Consider the following 15,926-nt stretch of genomic DNA (forward strand, 5'->3'; position numbering starts at 1 on the left):
CCGGGGATGGGGGAAAGGAGAGGGAAACCGCCCATCACTTCCCAAATCCAAAGCCCGGGGTTGGGGTCTGGGTCTCGCAGTATGGGCAGCAAACAAGGGAGAAAAGACACACACATGCCCCCGAGCCCCCCGCCTGCCCCGCACCAAGGCTCGGGGACCACAGGGAAAAAAGACTGCATAGATATTGATTGTGGGAATTTTATTTTTTTTTCTGCTTTCTCCCCATTATTTGTCCTCCTCCACAGCTCTCTAGCACAGGGTAAAATCAGCGATCGCAGGGCATGGCAGAACCACACAGCTGTGTTAGAATTAAACGGATTTCCACACCTAAGTCTGGCAATTCTTCTTTTCCAGCAGCAGCGATGCGAGCCTGCTGCCGCAGAAGCCAAGGACAGATATTTCGGTGCCCACAGCAGGAGCTGGCTAGTTTTGTTGGGAACCGTCTGACTCCCAGGCTGCTGATGGGCTGAGGTTTAATTCTGAAGTTGAATTTTCTGACATTAATTCTGCCATCTCCCACCTGAGCAGCCCGGGTGGGAAGGGAGCCCTGAGCAGGCGCAGGGATGGGTTCCCCAGGGAAGCGAAGCCTCTGCGAGCCGCTGGGCTCCCTCTCGCCTGGGCCTGGGTGTGCACGCTGAGGGGGCTCTGATTTGGTCAAAATTATTGTTTGTTTCCAAGGGAAGGCAGATTTTTTTTTTTCCCACACTTAACAGGATAAAAATGGTACCCATCTCTCTTTCACTTTTGAGATTAGAAGCATAGCCTAAGCCTTCGTATTGCTAAAACTTTGGTGCAAAGTATGCCACCACAGGTCTTAGCGCACTGGGCAGAAAAGGGGAGTGGGGTTTGCTTTGGGAAAAAAAAAAAAAAAAAGTAGAGCCACAATCATGCTAACATCTTAAAAAAAAAACCCAAATAATAAAATGAAGAATTACCAAAGAGAATTGGGACTAAATGTAGCAAATGACTCCACAACTCTTTCTTGCATCCACAGTCTCGTTGCCACACTCAAACGCATGCACAGTTTATACCGAAAAAAATGATCTTACTGAAATCTGCAACCACAATAATAATTTTTTTAAATGACACTAATTGCAGTAGCTCTGCAAAACCCAGTCTCGGCAAACAGGGACATTTCATACGGATCAGAAGCAACACATGTTCGCGGGGAATTTTCACTAACCTGCCTGCTTTGGTTATTATCATTTCGGTGCCAGCTTCATGAAATTTCTTCCATAGCTCCTTCTCATGGAGATAGACTTTGATATTTTCTATTGTCTGGAAAAAATAAAGACAATGAGGATAGGAAGAAATGCCTGCGAAAACCTAGGAGAGGGGCTGGGGAGGGCCGCGGGAAGGGCAGTGGGACTCGGGGGCTGCGCACCCAGGACCAGTGCCGCAGCCGAGGCGCCGGGCGAAGCCACACCAGCCTCGGTCCTGCCTGTGCGGGAGGAGGATGGAGTCCCAAAAATTCCACTGCCCTTTGCCAAAAATAAGAGAAACAAACTGAGGCCGGTTTTAATTGCAGACTTTCACATCCAGGCGGGACACTGCGGCCAAAGGGATATTTTTTTTCTTTTTCTTTTTTTTTTTTTTTTTTTTTTTTTCCGTAGGGGTTTCCGTGCCCCGATGGGGCAGACGGGCCCCGCTGTCGCCCTGGGGCTCCCAAAAAACCGGGGCCAGGAGCATCCGCGGGGACACCCGCATCTGCTGAGCAACGTGCGCGTCCAGGGCCGCGGTTTCTGCGCGGAGATGTTCTTTTCCGCGGGATGCCGGGGACACCGCGGAGGCGCCGGCCGGGCGCGGGGAGGAGGGGACAAAGGCAGAGAAGCCGCGATGTACCGAGAGGCCGCGGACGGACCCGGCGTTTTATTTAGCGGGGAAAAAAAAAAGCCAAAACAAAACCCAAGGAAACCCACGGGAGGAACGGCCGCGGCTCTGCCACACGACGGGCCCTGATGGCCGCGGCTCTGCGGGGCTTGGGCTCGCCCTTACCGGCCAGCCGTACCCGATGGCGGGGACGCGGGCGGCCTGCTTTGCACCGGGAAAAAAAAAAAAAAAAAAAAAAAAAAAAAAAAAAAAGAAAAACGCAATTTCCTCGCAATTCCCCCCCCCACCACCGCCCGGGTCGTGGCCGAGGGAGATGCGCGGTGGCCGGGAGGGCTGACTCCGGCCCCGCCACCCGCGCTGCGGCCGGGCTGGCGGGGAGAGCGAGAGGGGCGAAGCCGTCGGGCAGGACGCGGGGCCGGGCGGTGCGTACCTGCTCGGGGTCGGGGAGCTGCGGGCTGCTGAGCGGCGTGCTGCTCCCCCCGGCTACGCCGAGGACGGGGGAACCGGCGGAGGAGTCCGCATGGCCGGGCGCGGGGGCTGTTGGAAACCCTTCCTCGGTTTCAGACAGGCTTTTCTCCTGGAGCATTTCCTTGCGGGGAAGAGAGGCGCACCGTTAGCTGGCAGCACCGGGGGCCACGTCCAGCCCCTGTGTCGTCCCCCCCCCACACTCCCCGCCGCCCCCCCAGCCCCAGCCTCGGGCACGGCCACCTGCGGGGGTCAGGCCCTCCCGGCCCGGCCCGAGGTCCTTCCTCAGGCGGCGGCACTCGGCGAGACTGGGACGTGACACCCCCGGCCCCGGGGGAAAGCCGCTGTGCCCAGGAGAGCCGGGCCGGGCCCGCCTGCCCCCGCGGGGGAGCCGCCCACGCGTGGCTGCGCTCCCGCCTGAGGCCCGAGCAGCTCATCTCAGCTGTGGCCGCAGTCCCCCCCGCACCCAGCCCCGACCTTTTCTCCTCTTCCCCCTCGCTTTTTTGCCACCGTGAGGGGCCGGTACCCGTCGGGGAGGGCAGCCCGGCCCGGCCGGTCGCTCTGCCCCGTCCCGTCGGGGCTCCGGGGGCTTCGCGACGGCGCTCGGGACCGCGACGAAACGCTGCGGCGGAGCCGGGCGGCGTAAACAGGCGGAGTGCTGGGCTCCGAGATAAAAGGGCCCCTCTTAAACTTGGACGGAGACTGGGAAAAGCCAATAAAGATAAGGCCTGACAGCTCCGCCGGGGCTGCCGCGCATCAACCCCCGACTTTTACAGCGCGGAGGGACGCGGCCGCCCGCTCCGCTCGACGGACGGACGGACGGACAGACAGATGGACGGGCAGCGCCGGCGCGGAGGCGGAGCAGCCCCGGGGAACGATACCGGCCTTCCCCACGGGGAAACGCTGACGGCACCCGGTCCCTCGGCCCCCGACGGAGCGCTCCTCTCCCCCCGGTCCCGGTCCCGGTCCCGGTCCCTGGCCCGGCGCTCCCCGCCCCTGCTCCAACCACAGCAGAGCTTCAGGGAGAGCTCCAGCCAGCCAGCCCGGCTCTGGGCGAGGGGACACACACCCACTCCCGTGGATAGCTGCACCGTACGCACCGCGGGCCCCCTCCCCGGGCAGGGATTGCCCGGCAGCCCCCGGCCGCAGCGGCTCACCCGGTGCCCCGAGCGCACCGCCGGTCCCCCGGCACCGCTCCGGGAGGGAACGGGACGGCCCCAGCCCGGTCGAGGTGCGGATGTTCCCGGTGGCCAACCCGCCCCGCGGGGCCGGGTGACCCGGGGGAAGCACAGGTGGGAGGCGACGACCCCGAACCCCCGAGGGCCCGGCTCCTTCCCCCGGCCGGGGACCCCGGTGCTCCCGGGGACGCAGCAGGGTGGCAAGCCGGGGGAGCAGCGGGACAGGCTGGCGGCTGCCACCCCGGCACAGGCCGGGGGTGGCCGGGGGGGGGGGGGTCCTCGGCAGGCTGCAGGGAGCTCCGCACCCGCGGACTCCCCGCTCCCTCCCGTCCTTCCTTCCTTCCTTCCCTCCGCACCCCGGGAACTCACACGGCCGGCCGGGGGGGCAGGAGGCGCAGCGGGGGGCTCCGGGCTTCGCCTGGGGGCGGCTGCGGCATGAAGGGCATCCGCGGGGCAGCGCGGTGGCTGCGCGGGGCGCTCAGGCCGGCCGCGGCTCCGCGGCCCCCGATGGCAGCGGCGTGCGGGGCATCCCCCGCTGCGCGGATTCACTTTCCCTTGATCTTGGCGGAAAATGTTCCATAAAGATCCAGTTTGGGGCCTTTCGACTCCCTCCCTCTTTGTCTCTCCCCCCCCCCCCCCCCCCCTCCCTTTTCCCTTCCCCTCCTGTTGCTGACGTTGCCGCTGTCAATCACGTCCCCACAGACCGGCTCTGGCCCGCTCCGCCCGGCCCGGCCCGCTCGGCCCCGGCCCCGGCCCCGTTCCCACCCGACGGTCCGTACCGGGGGGCACCGGCCGGGACCAGCCGCCTCCCGCTCCCCGCGTACCGGGCCCGGTCGCGGCCTTCCCCGGCCTGCCCGGCCTGCCTCGGCGCCGCGGCCGGGCCTGGCGGCGAACGGAGCCGCTCGCTGCTGGGAGCGGGGGAAGCCCGGGGGGGGGGGGCACACGACACGACACCCCCAGCCCCGCCGCCCCTTCCCAGCCCCGATGGTCCCGGCGCTCCCCACTGCCCGGCAGGGAGCCGGGCCGGACCGGGGGGCTGCAGCGGGAGTGCCGCGGTGGGCGCAGGCCGCGCTGGAAGGGCTCTGGGCTCGGCGGACCGGGCCGTGGAGGGCGGTGGGACCCCGCGGCGGGAGCCGGGACCGCCCGGGAGAGACGACAGGGCTCCCCGTCCTCCCTCGGTCGCGACAGAGAGCCCCGAGCCTTGCCCCAAGGCGGGCAGGAGCTGCGCGGCCGCTGAAAGAAGCGGCGGCGAGGCCGGGCCGCCGGGGTCAGCCCTCGCCGGGGCCGCCCCGAGGGGAGTGCGGCGGCGGGGGGGGAGAGGAGCTCCCGGCCCCGCACACCCTCGGGCGAGAGCCCCCCGCACCCTCCGGCCACGGGCATCGCCTGCTCGGGGCTCCCACCGCCAAGCCAAACCCGCCAAACCAGGGAGAGAACCTTCCTCGGGAGAGCGCTGTCGCGACTCAACGGGCCGCTTCAGCTCTGCTGTCGCGATTACCGACGCACACCCACCCCGTAGCGCGGCTGCCCGCCCTGTGCTGAGCAGCCCCTCGCCTCCACCCGCCACCGAAACGCGCCCAGGCTCCCGCGCTAACCCCCCCCCCCCCCATAGCTATACCTATCGCGACAGCCCCGCTGCTGCGCACCGCCCTATATCGCGACAGCCCGCCTGGTTCTGCTCCGGCTCCGCACCCGCGGGGAAGGGCGGCGGATGATAACCGCTTACCCGAGCCGGCCGGTCCCGGGCGGGCGCCGAGGTGCCGCTCGCCTCCCGCAGCCCCGGGTTCACAGGGACACCGCCATGAGCCGGCGGGGCTTCACGGGGCAGGATTTTTATCGGGGTTTTCTTGAAAGTGAATTTAAACCCAAACTCACTCCCACCGTCACGTGGTGCCGAAATTGGGAACAGGAGCAGAATAAAAAGTAAACTGGGGTCAACCTCTTAATGAACCTTTTCCCCACTCCTACAAAAAAAAAAAAAAAAAAAAAAAAAAGGAAAAAAAGGGGGGGGAGGAAAAAAAAGAAAAAAAAAAAGGGCCCGGGCGGGCCGGGGGATGCGAGCGAGGGAGCGGCGAGCAATTCCCGCAGGAGCCGGTGGGCCGGGACCGGCGGCAGGTGAGACCGGGCCGGCGGCCGGGCCCCGACGTGCGCCTGCGGGGCCGGGGCGATGGGGGGGACCCGCGCCCGTCCTGCCCCCGCACAGGCGGAGCAGGGGCCGAGGACGGCCTGGGGGTGAGGAGCCGTCCCGGCGGGACCGCGGTGGGAGCGGGGAGACCCGGTCCGGCTCGGCCGGGGGGTCCCGGAGCACCGGTCCCCGCCGCTGAGCTGCTGAGCTGGGCCCCGTACGCGACCGCGGTGGTTTCCGCGGGTCGTAGCTGCTTCTGAGCTACGGGCCGGCCCCGTACCCCAACCCCACCGCCGCGGGAGGGGAGAGTCCGCGCAGAGCCGCGGAGGATGCGCGCAGCCGGGCACCGCAGCCGACCCCCGCTTGGACCGCTCCGTCCCGCCGCCGGTTCCCACCTGCGGGCCGGGCTCTCCCCGCAGGCTGCGGGGCCCGGGACGGCTGCCGAGGGCCGGGCTCCACGGCAAGGTGAATTTTGGGATTTACTCTGCGGCTGGTGCCGGTCGCTCGGCTTTGTTCGGGTGAGTCTCCCTCCACCCCTTCCTCCCGCAGCCGCGGACAGGGACAGCGGGAATCAGGGACGCTGCCTGTGCTTCCCTACGTTAAATGCATTTTTTTTTTCCCCCTTGAACAAAAAAAAAAAGGGGGGGGGAGGGGGCCATCCCCAAGTGGGGAGGATTTAATTAAAGCAAAGCCAAAGCCTCCCCCTCCTCCTCCCTCCAGCCCCCGGCCCTCCCCGTCTGTGCGGACGGGAATGCTGGAGCGCGGTGTCGGGCCCTTCCCCGGCTGAAGTTTTATCCACGCTCGGCTCCTCCGTGCCTTCAGACCGGGCAGCACCTGCCCGCAACGGGCTCCGGTCCACGGCACCCCCCCCCCCCCCCCCCCCCCGGGGCTCCCCCAGCCGCCACCCGCACCGGTGGGGCTGGAGGAGGCCGCGGCCGGTTTCATCATCCCGCGGCCGGGGGGTCGGGGCCGGAGCCGAGGGGCGAAGCGTCCCCGTCGGATGGAGCCCCCCCCCCCCCCCCCCCCCGGCAGCGCCGTGCGCTTCCCGGAGGCTCCGGCAATTCACGGCGAGGCTCGAAACCAGCCTGACTGTCATCACCCGGCAGATAAACGGCCGGATCCCCGACGGCAGGGTGGCTCCTATTCACGGCTCATCATCGCCGAGTCCAAGGAGCAGGCAGGGGGAGGATAAGCCCCGCTTTCAGGGACCGGCTCTCCAAACCACTCATCACTGTCACCGAGCTCGCTCATGCCTTGGCCCTAAACACCGGCGATTAATAAAAGTTTACTGTCGCTTTTCTCCAATAATTACACTCAGGCTGCGAGCCGGGAAAAACCGAGCGGGCTCAGATCTACGCGTTACCTGCGGGGATGCTCCACCGCTTCTCCAGCCGCGGCGGCCGGCCCCGCTCCTCTTCCCCCCAAGAAAACCTGCTTTCTCTTCCCCCTTCCTCAAGAAAACCTGCCAGCCGCGACGGAGACGAGGGGAGAAGCGAGCCCCGAGCCCGCACCCGAAGGTCCCGGGCGGCCCCGACGGCGGCCGCCGCTCGGAGCTCCGGTGCGAGGCGGAGGGCGGCGGGGAAAACCCCGCGGGGTCCGGCCCCGGCTCCCGGGAAGTCAGGACCGAGCCTCGGCCGCATGGGTTGGCATAGATTGATTGGCCTGAGCGGAAACTCACCGGTTTACGCTGCCGAGGAGGGGTTGAATGGATGAGGACTGAGAAAAAGTTGCCGAATTTGGCCCGTAATAAAGCTGGAAGAATGGAGTGCTAATACTGAATTATGCATGTACTCGGGAGGAATTACACGGCATCAGACTCGGGCTTCTAAACAGGGACAGTGCCAAACTTCTAATAACTGTGTAATATGCTTATTTATACCATACAAGGACTTACAAACCTCATTGTGCATAGCAGCTGGGTCGTATTTCTTTACCCTTCCATTCCTCAGGCTCTTTTGCCAAGAGACTGGTACCAAACACTTCTAGGCTGAAAGGAAAACACAAAATTAAATTGCAAAGAAACGATGACAGGAAGCATGGGTAAGATACGGGCTGACGTGCGGCCCTTTAATCTTAAGCATCTGCCTAAAATAGACGCAGTAAGGGGGCATTGAAAAGATGACGGTTTTAAATGCAAGTGATTCTCTGCTTCTAAATCGTTCAGTCGAATTATCCGCATGTATTTGCCTGAGCTGGGCACGTTTGTAGGCTCTAAGGCTTTGTTTTAGACCATTAAGTAAATAATTTAACGAATGTTTTAAAATGTTGGAAAGTAACGTGTTAGTCTTGCACCAAGCTCCGCTGAAACTGGGTAAATCAAACGAACAGCCATATTCCGATTTGGTTTTAAATATTCGGGGGATATTTGATAATTTCGTCTCAGCGTACCAAGTGTACTTACCCCTCGTAATTTCCAGCAAAGCTATGTAGGATGCAAACAAGCAATGTTCACTGTGTAACCAGTAATAATTAAAACTATGAATGAATATTCATTTATCTAGACATTTTTTAAAAGCTTAAGTATTTTACAAATAAAAGCAAACAATTGTGGCATGGTTTTAATTTTTAAAACTAATGTTAATTTTGTCTAAATGCTCTGGATTTTTATTTTTTAATATGCTGTCTTATTATTTTTTAAAGTAGCATCTAGAAAAATACCATTGGAAGTCCATCGCACATTTTGTACGAACAAGACTTTACTGTGAGCTCGGCAACACTCTGTCTAAGAATGAATAGTCCAGAGATCACTGCCCTGGTGAACGTCAGACTGAGATAGTCCCCAACGGTCTTTCCTAGCCAAAGGTCTGATTTAACTTCAATATATTAAAAAAAAAAAAAAAAAAGAAAAGAAAAAAAAAGAAAAAAGAGAATTGCTCCATCTGCTTTGCAATGACTTTTTTGTTTTTTAATTAAAAGAGCCCTAAAGCTACAGCGTGCTGGAGCATGGGAGCAGGCAAACGGGACCACGCCAAAATGGAAATAATGGTTTTAAAAAATAAAAGCAGAACAATGCCCAGCGCTCGGCACGTTGTGATTTTTACGCAGCCTGGCTACAAGCGCCACGGCGGCCGCAGCTCCGCTCCGCTCCCTGCACCAAGCCAAAATGGTGCCGCGGGGATGGGGTCCGAGCAGGCCCTGCCATCGCCGCTCGGCACGCGGTCGCCGCCGTTTACCGCAGGTCAGCGGGTCAGCGCCTCCGGTCGCACGAGCCCCCGGTTAGACGTGCCGTGGTCACCGGCGCTGCCGGGTAACGTTGGCCGAGGCCCGGAGGAGAGCCCCAGAGGGAAGGGACTCGGGCAGCGGCGTGGGATGGGGCGGCAGCCCGACATGTGCACGGAGAGGGGAGAGCAGCCCCGCGGCAGCTCGGCATCCTGCGGGGACCTCGGTGGAGCGGGAGGAGGACGCGTGGAACCTCCTGGATAAGCTGCTCTGGAGCACATGGGCTACGAGCAAAACCGAGACGCACATAAATCCACCAAGTGACAACATTGCAAGTCATTTCTCACCAGGCAGGAAGAAAAGAGGAGAGGCTTGTCTCAGAAGCCTTGCATCAGAGCAAGAAACTGCCTTAAGGTATTGCAAAACTAGCCCAGCGCACCCTCAGAGCAACGCGTTGTGGCTCGGCACGGCGTACTTGGCATCATCCACCCGTCACTGTGCGGGGGACGAGGGGCTCGGGGCAAGTCCTGCCCAAAGTGATTATTTAATTTGTGCTGGGGATGAGGAGGAGGTTATTGCTATGGGAAATCGCTGTCCTCCAGGGTGAACAGAGGAAAATGCTGGTCCAGGTGAGAAATTCCCGGCAGGAGGGATGAAGGCAGCCAGCCGCCAGCACCATCTCTGCCCCGGAACTGGGTGCAGACCTCGTCCAAGCCCCTGATGTGGCACAGCTCGCTGTTCTGCCACAGCAACCGGGGCCGGTCGGGTCGAACAGCCACGTTTAAACGTTTCACCGTAACGTGGACCCTCGCCTCGGGGTCAGACCCCGCTGACCGACAGCCCGAGCAAGGCAGCACAGCAACGCACGAGCGGGTGCCAGTAGTGCCTGGTGAGCACTGCCATGCTTTGGGACAGAGGCTGCAGCCCATGCTCCCGCTGTTTCTCTTAGCGTCCCAGTCGCTATTTAGGCAAAAGCATCATCTCAGCCACCGGCAAAGCCACCACATCCCAGGCCAGTGCATGCAAGCCCTCGCTCCCCGCCAGAGCCCACAGCTCTTCTTGGCCAGTCCCTTTCCACCATGGTGTTGCCCAGAGGGAAACCTCCTCCTTCTCCCTGGGCTGGGGTCAGACCCCGCAGCACGGCCGCGGGTCAAAGCAGGGCTCGGCCCTGTAGCTGCGGGCGGGGGGACACCCACTCTTTTGGGCTCGCGGGAAACACTAAGCCAGGAGCAAACGGGGACCCTGGGGATTTAAACACTTGCCAGATGCCTACGATAGCCGTGTATCACGCTCCTGGGGGTCAGTCCTGTCTCGGGTCCTTGCTAAATCACCCAGGGCAGATTTAAGGGGCGTGAGGTTTTCGGGGCGCGGGAAGGCAGCCGTGATTTAAAAGGGCGGAGGGGAGCGGCGAGCGGCGCGGGCGGCCAGCCTCCGAGCGTAGGGGCTCACGGGCCAGAGCAGAGCGGCACAAACACGCGTCCGGATGAGGAGCTGCCGGCGAGGAGGCGGCCGGACGGGATGGAGGAAGGCGAGGTGAGAGGCAGATGAGAGCGGGGAGGAAGAGAGCTGCTCAGGTCTGGGGAGCAGGAGGCTGCTGCGGAGGGAAGGGGCCACCTCCGGGAGGGGTTTTGCTTCGCAGGGCAGCGCGATGACCTCGGGTTTCTCCCCCGCAGATGAGGGGGGAGAAGCTGCGGGGCCAACCCCAGCCCTGGGAGGCTGCAGAGCTGCTGGGGAGCTGGCAGCGGGGAGGGAGGGAGAGAAGGGGGAATAAAAGGTCCTCCCTAGGAAGCAGGTCGGCAAACCCCATCAAAATTCACCACCGCATCCCTCTGCCGTCAGGACAAACCGGGATGGGATTTCCCAAGAGGCAAATCCTCAGCTTGAGTTTGGTTCCCCGTCACCCTGCTCATCAGGAAGCCACCCCGCATCGCCAGCCGGCCTCCGGCATGTGGCGGCTCGCTCCCTGCTCAGTCGCATCCCTCCCACGCCTCCGTCCTGCTCCCGGGACGCTGCGATGAAACACATTCCTCAGGCTGCAGCGGGGCAGGGCCAGGCCTGGGACAAATGCTGTTCTCTATTTTGGGCATTTTCCTCCTCGCCCAGCGAGCGGGGTTGCTCTGAAAGCAGGGCGCAGCCTTCGAGGTGGCTTTGCCCCCATAGTAAGGGGGGGAAGAGCTGCAAAAAGGCATCACGCTCCCGTTCCTGGGGCGGGGGGGGGGGGGTTCTTGATAGGAGCAAATGGGAAGGGAAACGATAGCCAACTGGGATGGGGCCCAGAAGGTGGGAATTTCCTCCTCGTGGGACATGACTTGCTGTGGAACCCCAAATGCTGTAGGTAGAAGGAGGGAAACTGGTGAGAGGGGAGAGATGAAGCGCTGGAGCGGAGCATGCTCCCTCTCCTCCATCTGCCCCTGGCTCCAGCGAGGAGAGAAAGGATGGCTGAGATTCATTAAATAAAGAGACAGGAAAACCTTGCTTAAGGAGCTGTCTGGGAAAGGGGCCATTTCAGGCCTGCTGTATGGAAGTGCCAGCGATTTGGGGCCAGAATAGACAATTGCTAAATATTCCTCCGGGCTCTGCTGTGCAGGGAGCTGCTCTCAAGCGTACCAGTTACAGAAAGCTGTGGGGAGCTTAATGGTGCTTTTCTGCCTGGGATGGGAGACCAAGCTGGCTCCATCAGGAGAATGGAAGGAAAAAGATCCCCCAAATTCGCAGTTTTCCTTCTCGCATAGGAGCTCAGGGCACTGACCTGGTGGTGCAGCGAGGCCAGGGCAGCTCCAGCTGGAGGGAGGGCATCGTGTGGCCGCAGCTGTGGTGAACGAAGTGGGCACACGCGTGTCACCGTGCAGTGGGAACAGCGAGAGGGATGGAAAAGGGGCTTCTTGGTCCATCTGCACCTGCCATAAATCAATAGGATGAAATCTGGGGAGAAGCAGGAGCAGTGGGGACAGCAGGAGATGCTGCTTTTGCCCCCCCCCCCCCGGAGCCCTGTTGCTCAGCGCAGCAGGATGGAGAAGGTTTGCACCACCGAGCTTCAGCACAACCGCTGCCATGGAGGGAGATCAGGGGCTTCTGCCCCTGCCATTCCCCGCACTTAGCTGGGAGCCAGCTCCGGGAGGGGGCGAAGGGGGGTCTGCCCTGGGCCCCAACCATCACTCCACCACCACGAGCACGCGCCCAGGCTGGCAGCAGGGACGCCTCTCCGATCCTGACGCAGAGAAACCAGGAGCTGGGGCTCCCATCCCTCCTCTCCCCTGTTTTGCCGTGTTCCTCACTGCTCTGGATTGAACCTTCAGCCCTAGAAAGTGTAAAAAAAAAAACCATGGATAAGAAATGTTGGTCAGTGCTCTACGTACAAGCATCCTTCTCTGCGCGTGAGACATACTCAGCCCATCCAGCAAAGGAGGACGCTGCAGTTTTGCCTCTGTGCTGGTGCCACCGACACAGCGCAGAAAAGCCACAGAGCTCAAGATAAACGCCCTGCAACAGATGAACTCAGCCGGGAACACCTGATACTCATTCCCACAAGGTTATGGTAAAGGTTGGGAAACGAAGGAAGTGCCGCACTGGCATGCTGGCAGCAAATCAAAGCAAATGACATTAATTAAAGCATATGTTAGGAATAGGAAATTAAGCTAAAGCAACATTTCATCTGCGGCGTCTTCTCCGGGCACTTTAGAAAGGGTATAAGTTTACTGTAGAGAAAGAGAAATGAGGAGGCTGGTGCAGAGGATAGATGTGCGGGAAGTTAAAAGAATTAGAGGAGAGTTTTAAAAGCTTTAGACTATACACTCAAGGTCATGTTCACTCTCTGTATTTATTTTGAATTGTGAGTGAATGGGAGGACTGAGAGCGCTGGCTGGCACTGCGGGGAGCCTTGGGCTAATGAAGACCCTGGCGTTCTCAGCAAGGGGGCTCAGCCCCAAAATCCCGACCCTCCGCGCTCCTCCCTGCACGGCTGCGCCAGGCGCAGATCGACCTTGGCACCCCTTTGCCCAGTTTTGCAAAAATACTCGTTCTTCCCCAGTTTTGCTTTTCTCCAGCTCGCTCAGGCTGAGCACTTACCAAAGCTCAGCGCGCTGCCCTGGGCGCCCGGGGACGGGGGCACCACTGTCCCCTGCGCAGAAGGGGAAACCGAGGCACGGCGCAACAAACCGTCGGGGTGCCTGGCAGGCGTGGGGCTGGCTGCACCCCAACCCTGCGGGGAAGCACAAGGAGCCCCCCCAGGCCCTCCCGCGCTGGGTCTGTCTCAGCCATGGGCCATTCCTCCCGCTCCCGCCCTCGGGGCTGGCGGCGATGCTGCAGTCCCGACCCACTGGGTGCGTTTCTGGGGCCGCGCTGACTCACCAGCCGCCTGTGTCATCCCAGGTCACCCAGCTTTTTTTAATCAGCTGTTTCAGGGCTCACCGCCTGCCTCGCCGTGCTGGGGCTGCGGATGGGGCCAGCCCGTGGCCATTTTGCAGCTCCACGTGGCCTCTGAGCTGGCTCACCGCGAGCACCCGTGCGCGCAGGTGCCTGATGTCAAAGGGCATCAGGGACCCAGATGTCCCTATTGAGGGGGGGGTGACATCCCCACTGCCCAAACTGTGCTGGAAGCTGTGATGTGCAGCAGGACTGGAGAACGGCAGGCTTTCCACCCGGCGCCCCGAGCCGTGCCCCGCTGCATCCACCACGCAGCCGAGGTGGCTGTGGTGTGCGCAGGGGAGCGACGGGCAAAGCCAACGCTTGAATAACGAGCTCCGAGCGAGAGAAACCGGGCAGCAGCCTGACCCCAGGCACGCTCCTCCCGCACGCCTCTCTGCTCCCAAACCGGCTGCTTTTTTTCCCCCGGCACCGTAAATTGCACGCTGGGTCCAGTGTCCCTCGCGCGGTTGTCCACTGCCTCCCCGCCGCGGGTGTCCCTGGGATGAGTTACGAGGAGCGAGCGCTGCAGCCAGGGCTTTGCTCCAGAGCCCCAACACGAGCGAGGCGGCACGGCTCCCTCCGCGTGCGCGCGCCAGAGCCCTTTTCCTCCCCTTCCCACCCGGGACCACACTGCCGCCCTGGGGGGGTTCACCCCATGGGACCCCTCCGCTTCACGGCTTTCCAAGGAGGGCTGGCCGCAGCACGGTGTTTACCTAGGGCGAGCGGGCAGATGGCTTGCTGACAGCTTCAGGAACACCTTGTAGCAGTTGCGGTGATTCCCGAGATCCGTTGCTTCCCATTTCAATTCACACATCATGATTTCTAAACCTCAGCTCGTACCTTCCCAGCAGAGCTCTCCACCTCCGCCCCGGCTGCATGCACTCACTGCCGGCTCGGGAGCGACGGAGAAGGGGGACCCGCAGCAGCAGCAGCAGCCATCCTGTCTCTGACACTGCCTCCTTCGACGGCCCAGGGCGAGTCCCTTAACCTGCCAAAGAAAGGGGGTACAGAAGCAGCACGGGGGCTGGAAAGCACTTTGAGGATGTAAGGGGCTGCCAAGTGTTTCTTAGGGATGAAAAATTCTTTTCCCGTCACTGTCTCTGGCTGAATAATGGTTGCAACTGTATGGACTGAAAACAGGGGGTAGCGGGATCTGAGGACAGCACACGTGGGTCTCTCCTGCTCTTGATGCAGAGCTTCTCCACTCGGGACGAGCCCCTGCCACCAACTGCGGAGGACCAGCACCGAGCCATCCCTGCCAGGCTGCGGGAGCCTGGTCAGCCCCCGATGCCAATTGGCGTGAGCTCACAGAGGCAAAAATGAAGCTGGGACCAAGCTTGGCCATGGCAGCTCCTAAAACCAGCGCAGGTTTGTTCAGCAGGAGGCTCGCACCCAGCCTCCCCACCCGGGACAGCGGCTGGCCCCCACCGTCCCCCGGGGAACTGCTCTCAGGGCCTGGTGGGAGCCCAGAGCCAGATGTGGTTGTGGGGGCCTCTGTGCTCCCACCGAATCCCCTGAGCGTGAACCAGAGCATCTTGCGCTTGTATACATTCCCCTGCCCTCCCTGTGCTGCTCTGGTAGAGTCTTCGCCTCAGGGTGATAAAAGGAGTATGTTTTTCCAATTAAAAGAGCCAAATGTGTTTTCCTGCCAGTATTTAGTCCAGCCTAACATGCGATGTCTACATTTTAACCTTGAAGAAGCCTCCAGAGACACTGCAAAATAAATCAATACTAGTCCACGTGCTAGAAAACAGAACCAATAAATAGCTTCAGAACAGGTTTTCTGTTTACCGTATGAAATTCCCATTCTTGGCCATGCTCTTCAAAACAGCATCTCAAAAGAAAATAGAAAAGAAAAACAACCCCCCAAACCCTTAATTAGCAGCGCAGCGTGAGGCTCGCCAGCCAGGCAGAGCTGGTTTCAGGTTGCAGGTGCAGGGCCAATTCTCCGCTGACCTCTGGGCTGGGATTTGGGATTGAGATTGCCTGTGCGATGGTTTAAAAATATTAAATAAAAAAAAACCAAACCAACTCCAAACATCCTGCGTGACTTCTATGGCATGGAAGGTGCTGGAACAAAACCAGCGCCCTGGCGCTTAGACACACGTATCCCCAGCCTGGTCCCTGAGCCCTGACCCACAGCTCCATGTGCTGTACCCAGGGCCCCTCGAGCCCATCCCAGGCACGGGGGTCTGCACCCCATGAGCATCTGGAGGTTTCCACCTGGTGTCATTGATGTGTCCCCAAACGTGCCAAATGGCAAGGGACAACTGTGGCCCTCGACCTGCTGCCTCTGCTCTGCCCAAGTCACCCAGCCCGGGGCCAGCCGGTCACTCACCAGTTCTTCCTTCTTTATGACAATAATGAACATGGCTTTAGCATAAAATAAGATTTACAGGAGCTATTAAAAGGAAACTTAAGGGCATTTTTCTGCACCCTGTTGCAGAGAGGTCTCAGGTGGGAGGCAGGTGGGCTCTGCAGGACCCCGGCAGGGAGGTGCTGCCCTGGACCAGGCACACGTGTGCAGGGGCAGGCAGTGATGCGCAGGCTGCGGGGACCCGCCTGCGCACGCAGAGGTTTGCAAACCCTTCCTCACACACACTCAGCGCGCAGCAGCGGGATAAACCACTGTCAGCCGGCGTTGCCATTAACAGTCCGTGCCGGTGACACCAGAGCTGAAGCGAACACACGGTGGGGTCGGGATGCACAGGGGCATCACCCACGGGGACGAGCCCAAGGCATCCCCCGCACAGGGGCAGATCACAGCC

General features: G+C 61.1%; 1 protein-coding gene across 2 annotated transcripts in view; it reads right to left on the minus strand.

The window, feature by feature from the left end:
• The window catches only part of TBX4 (T-box transcription factor 4), a 68,925-nt gene that overhangs the window by 35,992 nt on the left and 17,007 nt on the right, over positions 1-15,926 (minus strand). For both annotated transcript variants that reach the window (XM_030029298.1, XM_030029297.1), the window contains exons 2-6: positions 13,999-14,146; positions 11,504-11,651; positions 7,494-7,582; positions 2,261-2,419; positions 1,184-1,278 (exon numbers count right to left, since the gene is read on the minus strand). In XM_030029298.1, coding sequence (XP_029885158.1) covers positions 1,184-1,278; positions 2,261-2,419; positions 7,494-7,505 — 266 coding nt within the window. In that variant the 5' untranslated portion in view covers positions 7,506-7,582; positions 11,504-11,651; positions 13,999-14,146. The remainder of the gene's footprint in view (positions 1-1,183; positions 1,279-2,260; positions 2,420-7,493; positions 7,583-11,503; positions 11,652-13,998; positions 14,147-15,926) is intronic.

This window comes from Aquila chrysaetos, chromosome 10 (genome assembly GCF_900496995.4).
Source record: "Aquila chrysaetos chrysaetos chromosome 10, bAquChr1.4, whole genome shotgun sequence".
In the NCBI taxonomy this organism is placed as follows: Eukaryota; Metazoa; Chordata; class Aves; order Accipitriformes; family Accipitridae; genus Aquila; species Aquila chrysaetos.